The sequence below is a fragment of the Mustelus asterias genome, chromosome 17 (genome assembly GCF_964213995.1).
Source record: "Mustelus asterias chromosome 17, sMusAst1.hap1.1, whole genome shotgun sequence".
Taxonomy (NCBI): Eukaryota; Metazoa; Chordata; class Chondrichthyes; order Carcharhiniformes; family Triakidae; genus Mustelus; species Mustelus asterias.
In genome coordinates, this window is record NC_135817.1 from 61743682 (window position 1) to 61765700 (window position 22019).

Consider the following 22019-nt stretch of genomic DNA (forward strand, 5'->3'; position numbering starts at 1 on the left):
CTGTAAAAGTTGGTGTAGACAGGGGCATGTTCTCCTTTACGCTTCCTGAAGTTGATGACAATCTCCTTCATTTTGTTGACGTTGAGGGAGATATTATTGTTGCTGCACCAGTTCACCAGATTTTCTCTCATTCCTGGAATCTGTCTCGTCATTGTTTGAGATCCGACCCACTACAGTGGTGTCATCAGCAAACTTGAAAATTGAATTGGAAGGGAATTTGGCCACACAGTCATAGGTGTACAAGTATAGTAGGGAGCTGAGAACACAGCCTTGTGGGGCACCAGTGTTGAGGATGATTGTGGAGGTGGTGTTGTTGCCTATCCTTACTGATTGTGGTCTGTGGGTTAGAAAGTTCAGAATCCAGTCGCAGAGGGAGATGCCGAGGCCCAGGCCACAGAGTTTGGAGATGGGTTTCGTGGGAATAATAGTGTTGAAGGCTGAGCTGTAGTCAATAAATAGGAGTCTGACATTGGTGTAAAGTTTGCATGGCATTTGCAAACTTCTCACGGGCTACTGTCCTGCACTGGGTAAAATAAAGTTTATTTATTAGTCACAAGTAAGGATCACATTAACCTGCAATGAAGTTACTGTGAAATTCCCCTCCGCCACAGTCCGGCACCTGTTCGGGTCAATGCACCTAACCAGCACGTCTTTCAGACTGCGGGAGGAAATCGGGGCACCCGGAGTGAACCCACGCAGACACGGGGAGAACGTGCAGACTCTGCACAGACAGTAACCCAAGCCGGGAATTGAACCCAGGTCCCAGGCGCTGTGAAGCAACAGTGCTAACCACTGTGCTACCGTGCCATCTGAAACCATCTTAAAAAAAAACACCTGAAAGTGTGAGTTAAATCATAAACTTTGGACAGTTCTGACTGCCTTACAGCAATAGTTACCCAGAAAAAGAAAGAAGAAATAAAGCCAATTTTACCTTTTGGGTAACAAATGTAGCCCCACACACACTTCCCAGGGGACTACCCTCACACTGGACTCCCCCTGGCTACCCTCCACCACTAATCCCTTCATGGGGCTCCCTCGCCTCCAACCCTCAAAAGGGACTCCACTGCTGCCAACCCACCCCCCTGACCCCTCAGTGGACTCACCCACCACCACCCACCTAAGGGATTCCCCTGCCACCACCCATCTGATCCACAGGGGACTCCCCCACACCTCCTACTAATTCTCTTATGGGGCTCCCCAGCCTTCGACCCCACTAGCCCTCAGAGGATCCCCCACCAGCCCCACTGCCTCAAAGTCCAACCCAGCACCCACCTCTCCACCACCAGGGGTAGATAGCGTCCTGCTCATCTATACTTAAATTGGCGAATTGGGCAGCTTGGAACGTCAGAACCAATGACCTTTTTGTGGCAACAGTACACCTACCTGCCGACCCACCCATTAAAACTGCCTACATAGTATTAGCAAACAGGACTGTTGCTGTCTGCCTCCTAATGTGCCTAACACAAGATCTAACCAATAAATTAAACACTGTACAACAGCGAGTTAAACATTTTTAATTTTCAATTGCAAAGCTCATGTAATATTCATAAAAAATGAAGGATAGAGATTACATTTTTTCAAAATTCACACATCAAAATAGAAACAATGCATCAAAAATGTTTGTACTGCTAACTGATACTTAAAAAGTAAATCTAAACATCTCAGATGTTAATTGAAATATGGGGGGGAAGCATTGCCAATAGATACTGAATATTCTTCCCAGAGCAATGAAATGTGATCTGGTCCTCTGTAAATTGCTGAACAGTTTAACGTGCATTATTACTTGGTTTCACTTGTATCTTTCACTAGCTTATAAACACATGAAGTAAATTGATAAAATGACAAGTTATGTTGTTATTTGTATCAATGAGCAATTTACACTGTTCAGATGATCATTAAATGCTTATCTTCATTCTCCTGGTTTACGACATTATATGAATTCTTTTTGTTGTAAATTACACAAACTTGCGCAATCTCATTATCATTGATTCGTCCACAAAAGTGTAAAACCATATTGGAGTCTGCTTTCTGTTGCAAGTGTCTTAGCCTTAGCAGAGTACAGTTCCACATAAAGTCCCAACTTTATGCCGTGACTAAATACTTCAATTGTCTATGGATAACAATCAAGTCTATTGCCTCTAAACTCGTGACTCCCAAAAAATGTGAAAGTTGTAATACGTATCACAGCCAGGAAACAATCAGCGGAATGATTTTTACTTCAAAACAAAAACACGAATAGAAACTCTTGCTTTGTTCTGATAAGACACAAACATCCAAATGGAGTTGAGCAGAATAATGCAAGTGCAAATGTAATTACTGTTTCAGACAGGGGTATTATAAAATCATTGCCATCAATGATGATGTTCCATTTGCTATGATCTATATATGAAACACTACTTTGGCCTCAGCTGCAGTATTGCAGTCTTTATTCTAGGCACCATGTTTTAGGAAAGATATGAAGGCATTAGGGAGGGTACATAAAAGATTTTTCTTTATTCTTTCATGGAAGGTGGGCGTCGCTGACAAGGCCAGTATCCTTAATTTCCCTTGAACTGAATGGCTTGCTTGATCATTTTAAGAGGACAGTTAAAAATCATCACATTGCTGTGGGTCTAGAGAAACATGGAGGCCAGATCAGGTAAGGACAGCAGATTTCCTTCCCTAAAGGACATTAGTGATCCAGATGAGTTTTTACAAGAATTGATGATAGCTCACAAGAATAGTATCGGGATGAAGAACTTCTGTATTAATTAGAAAGATTAGAGAAGTTGGGATTGTTCTCCTTGGAGATGAGACGGTTGAGAGAAGATTTGATAGAGGTATTCAAAACCTTGAGCAGTCTGGATAGAGTAGGTAAGGAGTACCTGTTCCCATTGGAGGAAGAATTGAGAACCAGTTGGCACAGATTTTAAGGTAATTTTCAAAAGCAGCAATGGCCACACAATTGGTTTGGGTCTGGCATGCACTGCCTGGGAGCCTGGTGGAAGCAGGTTCAATTGAAACTTTCAAAAGAGAATTGGGTCACTATCTGAAAAGAAGGAATTACAGGGCTAGGGGGAAAAGGCAGGCGAGTGGCACTAGGTGAATTGCTCCTTCAGAGGGCCCGCATCGACATGACAGGCTGGATGGCCTTCTATGCTATAACTGTTCTCTAATAATCAGAGGACTAACTGCATTAATGCTGTGCAATTAATCACCAATAATGTCAATCTTCATGAATAGATACTTCATCCCTTATCAAAACATAAAAGCATAAAAGTTTGAAGGAAGTTGTGTCCAGTTTGTGAAGACAGATACAAAGTGTGCCAGTTTTTCCATATTAACATGAATACATTTTTTTATCTTTCTTATTTTTCCCTGATGACACTCCCTTGCTGCCACCATTTGCTGATATGCTTCCCACTTCAGTTGGGAAACTGAGACAATCTGGCTCACAGAACTGGAAAAGATTGATTTATAATTTACAGCTGAGAGGAGATACAAATTGTAGTTTCCAGCACAAAATCAGGCCATTTGGCCAAACATTACTTGAATGGTAATCAAAAGAGAAAATGCTGGAAAATCTCAACGGGTCTGGCAGCATCTGTAAGGAGAGAAAAGAGCTGATGTTTCGAGTCCAGACAACCCTTTGTCAAAGCTACTATGATGGTGTTTATGTTCCACATAAGCCTCCTCCTACCCTACTCCATCTAACGCTCCAAGTTAAAGACTGTTTGTGATCACTACACCAAACAGATTACCTAATATTGAAAACCTTTCTGCAATTCCCTTCCTGTTTAACTGGAGCTGAGATTTTTCAGCCCCGCCGCTGCGGAAGATTCCGTGGCCCAGCCAAAGGCTCCTTAACTTTCAGGAGGATTGGACAATCCCGGCAGTGGGAGGGGCTGGAAAATCTTGCCGTGTGTTTCACAACAGAACTGTTGTAGGAATGTTTTCCTCTGAATCGATTTGTGCTTTTTGATTTAGAAAAGGTGCTCTAACGCTCACAGTGGCACTTCCACACCCATTCAAAATCGTTTTTGTTCAAAATCAATGCAACAGTACATTACTACTTTTTGGAATTTAAATAAATGCAAAAACTACACAGACTGTAGAATCCCCTTTCCCCGAATACATCTAGAACATGGCTTGATATCGCATATTCAGTGCCAGTCACCATTAATACTTGCAATTGCCCATTTCAGTCAGTTGAAATGAAGCAGAGAATGAAAGTGCTTGTTATTAAATTGTCCTTACCAGTCCAGGTAACGTCTGAGTCAAATTTAACACTAATCTGAAATGTAAAAACAGCAGAGGGAAGGAAAGGCTGCAGAACATGAAGCCAGTTAACTAGTGGTGCTTTGTAAATACCACATCACAGACTATATAAAGTGTAACAGCAGTAAGATCTCTCTCCAAATACATTTTACTTAATTATTAACTGCGTCTTTTCATTGACTTAAATGCAATATTCCAAATATTCTATTCTTTTACAATGCTATGCAGTCAATCAAGAATTCACCTCATCATAAAAACCGAAAATGCTGAAAAATCTCAGCAGCTCTGGAAGCATCTGTGGAGAGAGAAACAGTCAATGTTTCGAGTCGGTATTTCAGAGCTGAGACTCGAAACGTTGGCTCTGTTGCAACATCCAGCAGTTATACTGACACCATTACTAATACCAGTCCTTTAACTTCAGACCTATTTATCAACTGAATTCAAATTCCCCAACTGCCAGGGTGGGATTTGAACTCCTGTCTCCAGATCATTAATCTGGCCTCTGGATCACTAATCCAGTAACATAAACACTATGCTACAGTCCCCTCAATAACCTGCGACACCTGAGTCACATAACATCGGTATCATGTTGTTCTGGGTTGGCACTAAGTGGAGACCAGGTTCTAACCCCACATGGATTAGAAAATCAGCGTAGAATCATTCAGATTTTCTCTTGAAGTTTATATTTACTAGCGTCACAAGTAGGCTTACATTAACACTGCAATGAAGCTACTGTGAAAATCTCCTAGTCGCCACACCTCGGCGCCTGTTTGGGTACACTGAGGGAGAATTTAGCATGGCCAATGCACCTGACCAGCATGTCTTTTGGACTGTGAAAGGAAACCGGAGCATACGGAGGAAACCCACACAGACATGGGAAGAATGTGCAGACTCCGCACAGACAGTGACCCAAGCCAGGAATCGAACCTGGGTCCTTGGTGCTGTGAGGCAGCAGTGCTAACCACTGTGCCACCGTGCTGCACTTGTTTACTGCCAGCTGAAATCAGTATATGTAATTTGGGAAAGGGCTAGGAGGTCTCCACCCAGGATAGGGGAGGATTAGGAAGGAGATTGTGGAAAGGTAACCAAAATTGTCAAAAAAATTGTATTTGGCTGAGCAATACCGATAGACACACTGTGGATTTGACATTATTTTGAAAATCTCAGTCGTGACAATCCCATTGTGTCATATGGAAAATAAACAATTTAGTGGGAATTCACCTCAGGAGATTTTTTGTTACTTTGCTACTGTCTTGGATAAATGTGGAAATGAGGGTGTGAATTTTGTGGGAGCTGCAGAAATCCCACCAGCAGGACTAAAAAGGAGAGGAAATCCCGCTTTGGCGAGAGGGAGACCCAGGACCACATTTTGCTGGTGGTAGCCAACTAAGTGGCAGCTGCCCTTTTAAAGGCCCAGTGAGAAGGCAGACAGGTCAGTAGCACCATTGCTAGTGGTCGCAACTGCTGAGGCAGCACCAAGAGGATGAGGGCACAATTATACCACCACGAAAATAGGTACGTATGGGGAGGGGATCCCTGCATTTTGACCGGGAGGGAGAGGGGAATTTACCAAAGGCAGTTGATGTGGGGGACTTCACACCACTTCCACAGGAAGGGCCCCTTAATATTTTGCCCCCAGATAGGGGACGTATTAAACTGATAAGAACAGATTTTTAAAATTTATATCCAATTCAGTCCAACTCAAAGTCCAAACAACAGGAAGGGCCCTCTGTGAGCCTGAATACAGCACTCCCCACCCCAGAACACACAGGGACTCTGCCAGGTTTTACATTGACAGGGAAGGTATTCTCACCATAACTATTATGCTATTTACCAGCATCCTGTCTAGAAGGGGGCTCCTTCTTCTCAGTATTCTTCTCCGCTACAATGTTAGACCCAATTACTTCAATTATCCAATTATTTTGAGTTTTCCGTAGTAGTTCTATCATTCAAAACGCTAGTAGCCTGAAGGCATTTACATTTTCTGATTCGTTCTTAACTGTTCTTTGTTAGACAGTGAAAATGTAATGTAGATTACAGAGATACTCAGTTTCTTTCTCTTTACTGAAAGGGAGTGCATCAGTACTTATCACAGAATCAACTTCAGGAGACAGAAGGAACATTAATGTTGGTCCACCAAATCAACATCATCTTTTAGTTCCTATGTCCTAGATGCATCTTCTAGACTCTGTGAAGTTTGACGGGAAGAATTTTCTGTACTATTGGAATAATGTCCGGAATCTACACTTGATTGACTGCTTTGCACATCATCCTCTTCAATAAGGATCTTCCCATCAGACTTGGTTGTGGTTTTGTCTGACTTGGAGCCATCAGTTTCAGTCGAATTTAGGGGCACTGGAGGAATTTCTGTGTGGGAGACAATGGACAGCTTGTCCCAGTGTTCTTCACGCAGGTCTTCCTTATTCAGGGTTTCGAAAAGCGGCTGCTGGATTGGCTCAGTCAAGTACTGAAAAAGGCAAAATACAACTATTAGTATTTGTCTAGACTGATCTATTGACAATTCTAACTGAAAATGCTCAATTCAAGTTCTTTTGATCTTGTGAAGTTTTAAATCCCACAAAAATGAACTCCCCTCCCTAAAGATTTTATCTGCACTGACCCAGTCCATACACCCATAACTTGCTATTTTAAAAGTTTATTTGTTAGTGTCACAAGTAGGCTTACATTAACACTGCAATGAAAATACTGTGAAAATCCCCTAGGCACCACACTCGAGCACCTGTTCAGGTACATTGAGGGAGAATTTAGCATGGCCAATGTACCTCACCAGCACGTCTTTTGGAACGTGGGAGGAAACTGGAGCACCCGGAGGAAACCCACGCAGACATGGGGAGAACATGCAGACTCCACACAGTCACTGAAGCCAGGAATCAAAACCGGGTCCCTGCTGTGAGGCAGCAGTGCTAACCACTGTGCCACCTGCCGCCCCTGATTCACTAGCGACCACTCCCCTCCCCAACCGTCCTCACGGCCCATCATTCCTCAACTAAAGGTCTGGGCAGATAATCTTCTCCTAAGCCAAAGAAGTTTCTGCAGAACTGCATCACTCAGAGATAATTGCCGATGAGGATCGCTATTTACTCCACCCAGAACCTGCTCCCATGAGGCACGTTACAGACAAGTCGAACAACAGAAAGCTAAATATTTGGAATGCCGGCAACATAATAAACATGTCGAAGTGCTTCATAGAGCCTGGATCACTGGTTAGAAATAATATTGCTAAACAACAGGTAAAGGAACTGAAGGGTCAGGTGAATGCACAGGCATTTAAACATGTTCTGATTCATTCATAAATAACATATTTACTGCTAACCGTTATTGCCTTTGGATATTTAAAATCACTGGCATATTTTTAATCGTGAGCCTTGGTTTCAGCAAATTGTGCCATAACCAAAGTCACTGTCAAACAGGATTCCTATTCACCTACACAAGAGGAGAATTTCCAGATTCTTTTCAGAGGAGAAAGAAAAACCTCCCATTTCTTATATATTTTTCTCCTCTTCTTTCATTTCCCTGTGCCATGATGTCCTTACCACCTATGTTAACAGGCAAATGGCAGATTAGCAAAGTTAAGTCGAGATGATATTCCATTTTCTGACTTCCTGCTGGAAATGTTTGACATGGCGAAGACCGTGCTGTTCCTGTTACAGTATTTTTCTGTAACACTGTGGTCAAACAGTAATCACTCAACCTTAAGACTTAAGTATAAAGCACTGAGATAAAAGGGTAGCTATACCTCTTGTATGTGAACTGGGAGACTGTAGGACGGATACATGAGGTACTTAATGGCTCTGCGTGCATATTTCACAAAGAAGAAACAGCCCAATGTTACCACCAACACAGCAATCAATGTTATGAACAGGACCTGGGCTGCTGCTATGGCTCTCGTTTTAGCTGCAGATAAAAAAAAAATCTGGTGTTATGTGGATGAGCAACATACGAGATCAACACTGCACACGCTGCTACCTTGAAGATCTTGCAACTCCCTGTAATTTGAGTTCTAACTCAGAGACAGATAAATGAACTGAGGACGCCCTCAAGAGCTGATCCCGTCTGCCCAGTCATCGACCCAAAGTTATTGCGTGCTCTTTTTTAACTGGAGACATTGCTAATTCACTTTGTCCAGCTTCACCAGTGGTGGTCATGTTTTCAGCTGCTAAGACCCCTTTGTGATTCCCTCTTCAAGGCTCTCTTATCTTTGATAAAGCTTTTGGCTGTCTGGCCAAACATTCTTTACGTGGCTCATTGCCAAAATTTATCTGATAATGTATCTGATAACACTGAAGCACCTTGGGACGTTTCACTATGTTACAGTTTCTATGCAAATGTAAGTTGCTGTTGTTGAAATTAGATATAGCTCTTGGGGCTAAAGGGATCAAGGATATTGCGGGGGGGGGGGGGATCATCAGGATATTTAATTTGATGATCAGCCATGATCATAATGAATGATGGAGCAGGCTTGAAGGGCTGAATGGCCTACTCCTGCTTCTAGTTTCTATTACAGGAGGCTTAAGAGGTAACAAGAGCACCAACAAAGCACGGTAGAGATATAAATAACATTGTGATTTGCTTTATTGGCACATCACCTTATAGAGTTTGAGGTTTTCTGGTCAACAGAGAATATTTACACTACAGCAGGAATTCGGTCAAGAACATCAATGACAGAAACAACTTGCATTTATATGATAAAATTATTAAAATATACCAAAGAGCGAATGTAAAAATCTTACAATTAGCAGTGATGTGTTCACAAATCACTGGACTGAAGAGTCCTTGCTTGGAGCTCTCCAAAGAATAGGCCTGAACTTTCAAGCAGTAATTGGTCCATGGTTGGAGATTAAGCAAAACAGTTGATGCAGTGGCAGATTTATTTCGCATCTGAAAGAAAATAGGTACAAGCCCAATTGGTTAGCATTTCTTTAACTGATAGTCAACACAACTTAGCTGCACAAAATCAAAACCAGTAACATTCCTTCAATGGAATCATTCCATTTGATTCATTATCACATGTATTGGGATGCAGTGAAAAGTATTGTTTCTTGCGCCCTATACAGACAAAACATACCATTCATAGAGTACGTGGGTAGGAGGAAAAGGAGTGGGTGCAGAATGTGGTTTTATAGTCATAGCTGGGGTGCAGAGAAAGATTAGCTTAATATAAAGGTAGGTCCATTCAAAAGTCGGATGGCAGCAGGGAAGAAGCTGTTCTGGAATCGGTTGGTACATGATCTCAGACTTTTATTATATTTTTCCCCAACGGAAGAAGGTGGAAGAGAGCATGTCCAGGGTGTGCAGGGTCCTCGATTATGCTACCTGCTTTGCCGAGGCAGCGGGAAGTGTAGATGGAGTCAATGGATGGGAGGCTGGTTTGCCTGATGGACTGGGCTACGTTTACAACCCTTTGTAGTTCCTAATGTGTAATGACAGACCAGTGGCAATAGAATTCAATATGGCCAAAGGCTCAAATATTGAAAAAGTGCTACTAGATGTTGTCTGTGAACGTTGTCAAAGTTGCTATAAGTGAAGCTGGCAAAGACTTAGAGATACTGGAAGGCTTAGCACTTAAGCATGCCCAAGTCACAGCACTTAAGCATGCCCAAGTCACTGGAGAGCAGTAATGTCAAACTCTATAGTCAAATCAGTAGGGTGCAAATCGGAGGAAATCATTCAAAGAAGTGTTGCTCTGCTGAGACTGCACCTCAAAAAATGTGTTTGAACATTGAGGAGCTGAAGGATGGACAAAGAAAAGCTACAAGGTAAATCTCGTGTCAGAGAACTGAATTTATTGGAAAACCTGGAGAAACCTTGGCTTTTCACTCTTGACAGGCTCAGAGGGAGTATAATAGAGTATATGATCGTAAACCATATGGGAAATCTAAACCTGGAACAAATATTACAAGTTAAACTATGGTAGGAAGATGAGGAAAGCATAGTTTGAAACTGGCAAAGGCAGTACTGAAGCCAGGAAATTCTTCACATAAATGATCAACCTATGGAATAGGGGACAGTGAGGCAAAAAACCCTGGAATAATTTAAGAAACAATTAGATTCAGTGACTTGTTACATTAGATTTGTCCTGGACAGTAGACTAGCATGGATCAAATGCCCTTTAAAATAAAAGACTTAAAGTTTATTTATTAGTGACAAGTAAGGTTACATTAACACTACAATGAAGTTACTGTGAAAGTCCCCTAGTTGCCACACTCCGGCGCCTGTTCGGGTACACTAGGGTCAATTTAGCATGGCCAGTGCACTTAACCGGCATGTCTTTTGGACTGTGGGAGGAAACCGGAACACCCGGAGGAAACCCACGCAGACACAGGGAGAATGTGCAGATTCCGCACAGCCAGTGACCCAAGCCAGGAATCAAACCCGCTTCCCTGGTGCTGTGAGGCAGCAGTGCTAGCCAGTGTCACCGTGCCGCCCCACCCGTGCCGACTTGTATTTATATAGTATTTTTCGCAACCATAAGATTCCTCAAAGTACTTTACAGCCAATGAAATGGATTTGAATTGCAATCACTGTTGCAATGTAGGAAATGCAGCAGCCAATTTGTACACAGCAAGCTCCTACAAAAAGCAATGTGATAATGGCCAGATAATCTGATATCTGCTGAGGGATAAATTTTGGATATCTGCTTTTCTTTGAAATAACGTAATGGGATCTTTTACATTTTTTACTTTTACATCCTGAGCAGGTAGATGGGGCCTCAATTTAAATGTCTCACCCGAAAGACACCTCTCTTAAAAGGTGCACTGGAGCTCAGCCCCTAACTTGGCACATTATTGAATGGCCTGAGAAAGGATGTCCTTGCTATAGGGGGACTACAGTGAAGGTTTAACAGGCTGATTCCTGGGATTGTAGGTCTGTCATAGGAAGAGAGACTAAAATTGGTTTGGATTATATTTGCTGCAGTTTAGAAGAGTGAGAGGGGATCTCATAGAAACTTATAAAATTCTGACAGGATTAGACAGGGTAGATTCAGAAAGAATGTTCCCGCTGGTGGAGGAGTCCAGAGCTAGGGGCCATAGTTTGAGGATAAGAGGAACCTTAGAACCCCTTCAGAACTGAGGTGAGGAGAAATTTCTTCACCCAGAGAATGGTGAATGTGTGGGACTCACTGTCACAGAAAGTAGTTGAGGCCAAAACCATGTCTGATTTCAAGAAGAAATTAGACAGAGCACTTGGGGCTAAAGGGATCAAGGGATATGGGGGGGGGGGGGGAAGGGGGAATCAGGATATTGAATATGATCAGGCATGATCATGATGAATGGAACAGCAGGCTCGAAGAGTCGAACGGCCTACTTCTGCTTCAAGTTTCTCTGTCCTTTGAAAGGTATAAATAAATTACACCATTGATTCCCCCTTATCTACCTTGCTAGTTGCACCCAGAAGAATCTCTTAGGAGATTTATCACCCAATTTCGCCTTTCATAACATTGAGTCGACTCTGCCAAATTATACTGTGATTTTCTTTTTGCATATTCCTGGTCTAGTGTTTAGGATTCGGCACTCACAGATGTTAGGATAACAAGCCTATAAGTTTTCTATTTTCTCTCTCTGTCCTCTCGGGCTTCATTTGCTACCTTTCAATATATGGAATCTATTCTATAATCTAGGGAATTCTGGAAGGTCAAACCCAATGCATCCACTATCTCTTTAATTATGTTTTATAAAACCCTAGGTCCACAGGACTTGTCACCTTTTCGTCCCAATAATTTCTCCAGTACTAATACAAATACTAATTACTTTAAGTTCCGCAATCTCATTAAACCCTTGCTTCCCCACAATTTCCAGTTTGTTTTTGAGTCTTCAATTGGGAGGCCAGATATAAACTATTTATCTCCACCATTTCCTCATTCCCCATTATAACCTCTGTTGTCTTTGTCTTTAGAACGCCTATTTTTACCTTTGTTAATCTTTTCCTTTTACATTTTTGCAGATGTTACGATCTATATTTATACTTCTTGCTCTTCACGCTTGAATTCTATCTTCTTCCTCTATCAATTTTGTGGTCATCTTTTGCTGATTTCTAAAACCTTCTGAATCCTCAGGCTTGCTCTTTTTTGCAACATTGTAAGCCTTTTCTTTACTATTGTTAACTTCTTTAGTTAGCTATGACATTCAGTTTTCTAAAGGAAATTTTATTTCTTATGGGAATGTATGTTGGCTGTGAATTATGAATGATTTCTTTAATGGAAATATATCAATGTTCCTTGATTGCCACTGGGTCAAAATCTTGGAACCTCCTTACTAACAGCACTCTGGGTGTACCTGTGCCACATGGACCACAGTGCTTCAAGAAGCCAGCTCTCCATCAACTCCTCAAGGGCAATTAGGGACGGACAATAAAAATGCTGGCCTAGCCAATGATACCCATGTCCCACAAAGAATCTCAACACCAGGTTAACGTCCAACAGGTTTATTTGGAATCACGAGTTTTTGGAGCACTGCTCCTTCATCAGGTGAGGCTGACATCTCACCTGATGAAGGAGCAGCGCTCCGAAAGCTCATGATTCTAAATAAACCTGAGAGACTTCTTACTGTGCTGACCCCAGTCCAATGCCGGCATCTCCACATCATCACGTCCCATGAAAGAATTAAAAAAAACAAGCTACAAATGGGTGCAGCAACTTTGGATTCTCTGCCGCCACCTCACATTGTTTATCTACTACCATATCATTGAATCGCAAACCAGACTCCCATCCACTGATTCTGTCTACACTTGCCGCTTCCTTGGAAAGCAGTAAGCATCATCAAGGACCGCACACACCCCAGACATACCCTCTTCCACCTTCTTCCGTTGAGAAAAAGATACAAAAGTCTGAGATCATTTATCAATCAACTCAAGAACAGCTTTGTCCCTGCTGTCATCAGACTTTTGAATGACTGTAACACTACATTCCGCACCCTCTCCTCTCCTTCTCACGTATGTATTCTATGAACAGTATGCTTTGTATAGCGCGCAAAAAACAGTACTTTTCATTGTATCCCAAAACACCAGTGACAATAGTAAATCAAATCTAATCTAATTTCCTAATACACCTCAGCGAACTCTTGGACCTACGTAATCAACTTTGTTGAAATTCAAGAATCTTGGTTCAGATGCTAGATTAGTACGTGAAGGAGAAAGCAAAAGAAGAATATGTAGACAGGCCGAGATGAAGCAAGGTGGAAGCAGGCTAATATGGAGCGTAGAGCTGTTAGGTTGAATGGCCTGTTTCTATGTAAAAATCTGTATAATTCTCTGAATCAACATCTCTCCCCAACAGTCACAAAGAAACACTCTAAAAATAACTTACCTTTAGTGTTCCTTCTTCATTCTTTATCCAATAAAATACATGGTAAGCAAGATCAGTATAACTGTAACGCATGGAATGTCCATCTTGAGCGATTGGATCCGCAATGGTGACGTGTAGTTCGCCTGCCTGTGATGATACTCTAACTGCTGGAGGCCCAATCACAGCTATAGTGTAAAAGAGAACAAATTGTTAGGAATCCGGTGCTTAAGTTTCTGCAACATTAAGTGTATATTGTATACTGTTTAAAGTTTTAAAGTTTATTAGTATCACAAGTAGGCTTACATTAACACTGCAATGAAGTTACTGTGAAATTTCCCTAGTTGCCACACTCCAGCGCCTGTTCGGATCAATGTACCTAACCTGCACATCTTTGGACTGTGGGAGGGAACCGGAGCACCCAGAGGAAACTCACACAAACACAGGGAGAACGTGCAAACTCCACACAGACAGTGACCCAAGCCAGGAATTGAACCCGGGTCCCTGGACGCTGTGAGGCAGCAGTGCTAACCACTGTGCCACATGCTGCCTGTGCTAAAAATGGCACCATTTTCTTTTGAAAGATTCTAGTTTAGAGTCATTGAATCATAGAATCCTACAGTGCAGAAGGAGGCCATTTGACCCATCGAGTCTGCACCAACCCAATCCCCATAACGCTATCTATTTACCCCAGCTAGTCCCCCTGACACTATGGGGAAATTTAGCATTGCCAATCCACCTAACCTGCACATCTTTGGACTGTGGGAGGAAACCGGAGCACCCGGAGGAAACCCAAGCAGACACGGGGAGAATGTGCAAACTCTGGTCAGACAGTGACCCAAGTCGGGAATCGAACCTGGGTCCCTTGCGCTGAGAGGCAGCAGTGCTCACCACTGTGCCACCTCTTTTTAACTTTTGTTGCTTTCTTTTCCCTATTCCTCCATTTCAGCCAACACATAAAATATTTAGATTTATCCAAAAAGCAGGGTTTTGTTTTAAAGGTTTTGAATTTCCGCAGCAGAGTGGGAGGAAGAGAGAGAGACAGAAGCTCTGTGACAACAGCAACACTGGGTTTGCCTTGTGATAATATTACTGGATTTTAATAGATTAACTATCTAGAAGGGACTCTTGCCTAAAGAAGTAATTGTGAGTCCAACCAAGTAGGTAATTATTTTGGGAGAATGTTCTGTAAGACTGACTATAACTGTGTAAATGTAATCTGTGTGTTTAAATTTTCTTTCTTTAGTTAATAAACGTTTTAGTTTAACTTATAAAATCTCGAAAAGGAATTTGTGGCTCCTGACTTCAGTACCGGCACCTTTCTGTGGCAAAAATACAAAAAAAGAGTTGCAATAGCTTGCCAAGTTTTCCTGTGGGATTTGGTTTGCGCGGCACTTACCACCTCCTAGATCATAACATTGCCATTGTTGTGAGGTGGCGGCAGAGAATCCAAAGTTACTGCACCCATTTGTAGCTTGTTTTAAGTAACTAGCAAACAGGTTCAGTCATTCACTTCACTTGGTTCACTGGGTTGCGGTTCATGTCCCGTTCCAGAACCTGAGCATAAAATCTAAGCTGACAATCATAAGACCATAAGACATAGGAGCAGAATTAGGGCACTCAGCCCATCGACTCCACTCCCCCATTCAATCAAGTCTGATATTTTTCTCATCCCCATAACCTGTGACCCCCCTCATTAATCAAGAACCTATCCATCTCTGTCTTAAAGACACTCAATGACCTGGCCTCCACAGCCTTCTATGGCAAAGAGTTCCACAGATTCACCACTCGCTGGCTGAAGAAATTCCTCTTCATCTCCCTTTAGTCTGAGGTTGTGCCCTCTGGTTCCAGTTTTTCCTACTAGTGGAAATATCCCCTCCATGTCCACTCTATCCAGGCCTTGCAGTATCCTGTAACTTTCAATAAAATCCCCTCTCATCCTTCTAAACTCCAACGAGTACAGACCCAGAGTCCTCAACCATTCCTCATACGACAAGCTCTTCATTCCAGGGATCACTCTTGTGAACCTCCTCTGGACCTTTTCCAAGGCCAGCACATCCTTCCTTAGATACAGCGCCCAAAACTGCTCATAATACTCCAAATGGGGTCTGACCAGAGTCTTATACAGCTTAAGAAGTACATCCCTGCCCTTGTATTCTAACCCTCTCGATATGAATGCTAACATTGCATTTGCCTTCCTAACTGCCGACTGAACCTGCACATTAACCTTAAGAGAATCTTGAACAATGACTCCCAAGTCCCTTTGTGCTTCTGATTTCCTAAGTATTTCCCCATTTAGAAAATAGCCTATGCCTCCATTCCTCCTTCCAAAGTGCATAGCCTCACACTTTTCCACATTGTATTCCATCTGCCACTTCTTTGCCTATTCTCCTAACTTGTCCAAGTCCTTCTGCAGCCCCCTGCTTCCTCAATACCTGTCCTTCTACATATCTTTGTATCATCTGCAAATTTAGCAACAGTGCCTTCAGTTCCTTCTTCCAAATCGTTAATGTATATTGTGAAAACATGTGGTCCCGGCACCGACCCGAGGCACACCACTAGTCACCGGCTGCCATCCTGAAAAAGACCCCTTTATCTTCACTCTCTACCTTCTTCCAGTTAGCCAATCCTCTATCCATGCCAGGATCTTACCCTTAACACCATGGGCATTTAACTTATTGAACAGTGTCCTATGTGGCACCTTGTCGAAGGCCTTCAGGAAATCTAAATAAATCACGTCCACTGGTTCTCCTTTATCTAACTTCCTTGTTACTTCCTCAAAGAGTTTAACAGATTTGTCAGACATGACCTCTCCCTGATGAAGCCATGCTGACTCAGTCCTATTTTATCATGCACTTCCAAGTACTCCGCGATCTTATCTTTAATAATGGACTCTAAAATCTTGCCAATGACCAAAGCCAAGCTAACCGGTGTATAATTTCTCATCTGCTGCCTCCTTCCCTTCTTAAACAGTGGTGTTACATTAGCTACTTTCCAGTCCTCTGGGACCCTCCCTGCCTCCAGTGATTCCTGAAAGATCAACATTAATGATTCCAGGTTTTCCTCAGCTATCTCTTTTAGAACCCTGGGGTGTAGTCCATCCAGTCCAGTCCAGGTGATTTATGAACCTTCACTTCTTTCAGTTTCCCCAGAACCTTCTCCTTAATGATGGCCACTACATTCACCCATGCCCCCCGATTCTCCTGGAACTCTGGCATCCCATTGGTGTCTTCCACTGTGAAGACTGATACAAAGTAACTATTCAATTCCTCTGCCATTTCTTTGTTTGCTATTATTACTTCTCCAGCCTCATTTTCCAGTGGTCCAATGTCTATTTTTGCTTCTCTCTTATACTATTCATTCATGGGACATGGGCACTGCTGGCTGGCCAGCATTTATTGCCCATCCCAAGTTGCCCTTGAGAAGGTAGTGGTGAGCTGCCTTCTTGAATCGCTGCAGTCCATGCAGTCTTACCTTTTATATATTGAAAAAACTATTCCTGTCTTCTTTTATATTACCAGCTAGCTTACACTCATATTTCATCTCCCCCTGCCCCTCATTGCTTTTTTAGTGGTCCTCTGCCCACTTTTAAAAGGCTTCCCAATCCTCTGTCTTCCCACTAATCCTCGCCACTTTGTATGCTTTTTCTTTTATGCTGTCCCTGACTTCCCTCGTCAGCCATGGATGCCTCGTCCTCCCCTTAGCATGTTTCCTCCTCCTTGGGATGAATTTCTGTTGTGCCTCCCAAATAACCCCCAAAAACTGCTGCCATTGCTGTTCCACTGTCTTCCCTGCTGGGCTCCCTTTCCAATCAATTCTGGCCAGCTCCTCCCTCATGTCTTTGTAGTTACCTCTATTTAATTGTAATACCGTTACATCTGATTCCAGCTTCTCCCCCCTCAAGCTGCAGAGTAATGTGGTCACTGCTCCCTCACGGTTCCTTCACCTTAAGTTCACTAATGAAGTCTGCCTCATTACACATCACCAAATTCAGAATTGCCTGTTCTCTAGTAGGTTCTGTCACAAGCTGCTCCAAAAAAACATCTCTTAGGCACTCCACAAATTCCTTTTCTTGGGATTCTCTACCTACCTGATTTTCCCAGTCCACCTGCATATTGAAGTCTCCCATGATTATTGTAATATTGCCTTTTATTATATGCCTATTCTATCTCCTGATTTATTTTCTGCCCCACATCCTGACTACTGCTTGGGGGCCCGTACATAACTCCCATCAGGGTCTTTTTACCTTTGCGATTCCTCAACTCCACCCACAGAGATTCTATGCCTTCTGATCCTATATCGCTTCTTGCTATCGATTTAACTTCATTCCATACTGACAATGCATCCTTGCCCCCTTTGCCCATCTGCCTGTCCTTTCGATAGGACACATATCCTTGGATATTTAGATCTCAGCCCTGATCTCCTTGCAGCCACGTCTCTGATGCCCACAACATCGTACCGGCCAATTTCAATGTGTGCAACAAGTTCATTTATCTTGTTCTGTATACTGCACGCATTTAGATAGAACACCCTCAGACCTGCATTGACCACCTCCCTTCTCATACTCGTCACCTTTTTTGCTTTGCCTGAGGTCAGATTTCTGCCACCTTCAATACTCTCTGTTCTATTACGTGGTCTGGAAACTTTACTAACCTCTCCTGAGCCTTCAGCTCCTTTAACTAGTTGAAAGTCCTCATCCTTAACCTGCACTTCCACCCTCTCCTTTAACTTTGATTTTCTAATTCTCCATACAACTGAACCCTCCTCCCAACTATTTAGTTTAAAGCCCTATCTACAGCCCTAGTTATACGATTAGCCAGTGCAGTACTGAAGGAGTGCTGCACTTTTGTAGGTGCCATCTTGCAGATCGCATGTTAAACATTTCTGCCTCTTGGATGGTTGTGAAAGATGTCGTGGTATGGTTTGAAGACGAGCAGGGAGTATTCCCTGGTGTCTTAATGAAAACTAAAACAGATAATCTGGTCATTACCACATGCCTGACTGTGCAACCTGGCTGTGTGCAAATTGGTTGCCACATTTCCCACATTACAGCAATGACAACATTTCAAAAATCCTTCATTAGCTTAAAGTCAGTCTGAGATCATAAAAGGCACTATATAAAATGCCTGCCTTTCTTTTTTTATATAATAAATGATAAGCACAGTTTTGCAGATCTAATCAAATATCTGTCAGGACACATCAGCTCACCGTTTGAATATGCTAAGAAGTGTAAGGGTATGGAAAGTAGAAGCACTCGAGAGAACATCCCCAAAGTATACAAAGTTCTTACTGTCTTTATATGGAGAAAATGACACTGCTTCAACCCAGTGCGACGTTGCACCTCCACGTTCTGTTCTCACTCTTAAGAAGTACGTTGCAAAGAAAGCAAGACTGTCGAGCAAATCACATTCCATCTCAGTGATAGCCATACAGTTCACCACATCTGACCAATTGCCAGTGCTCATTCTTTCGAATTGTCTGGAGAAAGTAAAAGATTGCATTGAGTAGATTTGACTAACAAGTTGATGCCTTAACAAGTTAATCAATGCCAAAGAACCATAGAACCATAGAAAATTACAGCTCAGAAACAGGCCTTTTGGCCCTTCTTGTCTGTGCCGAACCATTTTTTGCCTAGTCCCACCTGCACTTGGACCATATCCCTCCACACCCCTCTCATCCATGAACCCGTCCAAGTTTTTCTTAAATGTTAAAAGTGACCCCGCATTTACCACTTTATCTGGCAGCTCATTCCACACTCCCACCACTCTCTGCGTGAAGAAGGCCCCCCTAATATTCCCTTTAAACTTTTCTACTTTCACCCTTAACCCATACCCTCTGGTTTTTTTCTCCCCTAGCCTCAGCGGAAAAAGCCTGCTTGCATTCACTCTATCTATACCCATCAAAATCTTATACACCTCTATCAAATCTCCCCTCAATCTTCTACGCTCCAGGGAATAAAGTCCCAACCTATTCAATCTCTCTCTGTAACTCAGCTTCTCAAGTCCCGGCAACATCCTTGTGAACCTTCTCTGCACTCTTTCAACCTTATTTACATCCTTCCTGTAACTAGGTGACCAAAACTGTACACAATACTCCAAATTCGGCCTCACCAATGCCTTATATAACCTTACCATAACACTCCAACTTTTATACTCGATACTCCGATTTATAAAGGCCAATGTACCAAAGGCACTCTTTATGACCCTATCCACCTGTGACGTCACTTTTAGGGAATTCTGTACTTGTATTCCCAGATCCCTCTGTTCAACTGCGCTCTTCAGAGTCCTACCATTTACCCTGTACGTTCTTCTTTGCTTTGTCCTTCCAAAGTGCAATATCTCACACTTGTCTGCGTTAAATTCCATTTGCCATTTTTCAGCCCATTTTTCTAGTTGGTCCAAATCCCTCTGCAAGCTTTGAAAACCTTCCTCACTGTCCACTACACCTCCAATCTTTGTATCATCAGCAAACTTGCTGATCCAATTGACCACATTATCATCCAGATCATTGATATAGATGACAAACAACAATGGACCCAACACCGATCCCTGCGGCACACCACTAGTCACAGGCCTCCACTCAGAGAAGCAATCCTCCACAACCACTCTCTGGCTTCTTCCATTGAGCCAGTGTCTAATCCAATGTACTACCTCCCCATGTATACCTAGCGACTGAATCTTCCTAACTAACCTCCCATGAGGGACCTTGTCAAAGGCCTTGCTGAAATCCAGGTAGACAACATCCACCGCCTTCCCTTCATCCACTTTCCTGGTAACCTCCTCGAAAAACTCTAATAGATTGGTCAAACATGACCTACCATGCACAAAGCCATGTTGACTCTCCCTAATAAGTCCCTGTCTATCCAAATATTTGTAGATCCTATCCCTTATCACACCTTCCAATAACTTGCCCACCACCGACGTCAAACTTACTGGCCTATAATTTCCCGGATTTCTTTTGGAACCTTTTTTAAACAACAGAACAACATGAGCCACCCTCCAATCATCCGGCACCTCCCCCGTGAAGACTGACATTTTAAATATGTCTGCCAGGGCCCCTGCAAGTTCAACACTAGCTTCCCTCAAGGTCCGTGGGAATACCCTGTCCGGTCCTGGGGATTTATCCACTCTGATTTGCCTCAAGACAGCGAGCACCTCCTCCCCTTTAATCTGTAAAGGTTCCATGACCTCCCTACCAGTTTGCCCTATTTCCGTAGACTCCATGCCTGTTTCCTCAGTAAATACGGATGCAAAAAAACCATTTAGTATCTCCCCCATCTCTTTTGGTTCCATACACAGTCTACCACTCTGGTCTTCAAGAGGACCAATTTTATCCCTCACTATCCTTTTGCTCCTAACATACCTATGGAAGCTCTTTGGATTTTCCTTCACTCTGTCTGCCAAAGCAACCTCATGTCTTCTTTTAGCCCTCCTGATTTCCCTCTTAAGTAGCTTCTTGCACTTTTTATACTGCTCGAGCATCTGATCTGTTCCTTGCTGCCTGTACATTTCATACAACTCTCTCTTCCTCTTAATCAGTGTTACAATCTCCCTCGAGAACCAAGGTTCCTTATTCCTATTTACTTTGCCTTTAATCGTGACAGGAACATACAAACTCTGTACTCTCAAAATTTCTCCTTTGAAGGCCTCCCACTTTTCATTTACATCCTTACCAGAGAACAGCCTGTGCCAATCCACACTTCCCAGATCCCTTCTCATTTCATCAAATTTGGCCTTTTTCCAGTTCAGAACTTCAACCCGAGGACCAGATCTATCCTTATCCATGATCGGGTTGAAACTAATGGCATTATGATCACTGGATCCAAAGTGTTCCCTCACACTCACATCCATCACCTGCCCTAACTCATTTCCCAATAGGAGATCCAATATTGCATCCTCTCTAGTTGGCACCTCTATATACTGATGTAGAAAATTCTCCTGAACACATTTTACAAACTCTACCCCGTTTAAACTTTTAACAGTATGCGAGTCCCAATCTATATGTGGAAAATTAAAATCCCCTACTATCACAACTTTGTGTTTCTTGCAGTTGTAGTACCTAACCTTCTGTAGAAAACAGCTGCATCAGAAGTGTTGCCTGGCATAAGGGCACACTGGACTGGAATTTGCAGGCAATGAAAATAACCTGATGAGTCCTGCTTAAAAAGTCACAGATTTTTGCTTTTTAATAGGATTTGCTGACTTGTTTAAAAAGGGATATCCATTAAAACAACTGAAGGATGATTAAAAATCTGAAAACTTCTTCTAAAAGGTTTAATTGTATTAATGTTCTTAAAAATCTGTTCATTTTTAACTTGTAAAATAATATTTTTGATGTGAGCCTCCTCAGTAAGCAGGCTCCTTAGTGCCTGAATTTGCACAGTGACTTCATTGCAGTGTTAATGTAAGCCTACTTGTGACACTAATAAATAAATTTTACTTTGAAATGCCGGGTCTAAAATTTC

The 22019-nt window shown here is 42.5% G+C and overlaps 1 protein-coding gene across 1 annotated transcript in view; it reads right to left on the bottom strand.

Moving 5' to 3' along the window:
• Positions 1 to 1494: 1494 nt before the first annotated feature.
• LOC144506542 (interleukin-10 receptor subunit beta-like) overlaps positions 1495 to 22019 on the bottom strand; it is a 64766-nt gene continuing 44241 nt past the window's right edge. The window contains exons 5-9 of the mRNA XM_078232797.1: positions 18846 to 19033; positions 13580 to 13743; positions 9009 to 9156; positions 8015 to 8172; positions 1495 to 6724 (exon numbers count right to left, since the gene is read on the bottom strand). Of these exons, the coding sequence (XP_078088923.1) occupies positions 6419 to 6724; positions 8015 to 8172; positions 9009 to 9156; positions 13580 to 13743; positions 18846 to 19033 (964 nt within the window). The 3' untranslated portion in view covers positions 1495 to 6418. The remainder of the gene's footprint in view (positions 6725 to 8014; positions 8173 to 9008; positions 9157 to 13579; positions 13744 to 18845; positions 19034 to 22019) is intronic.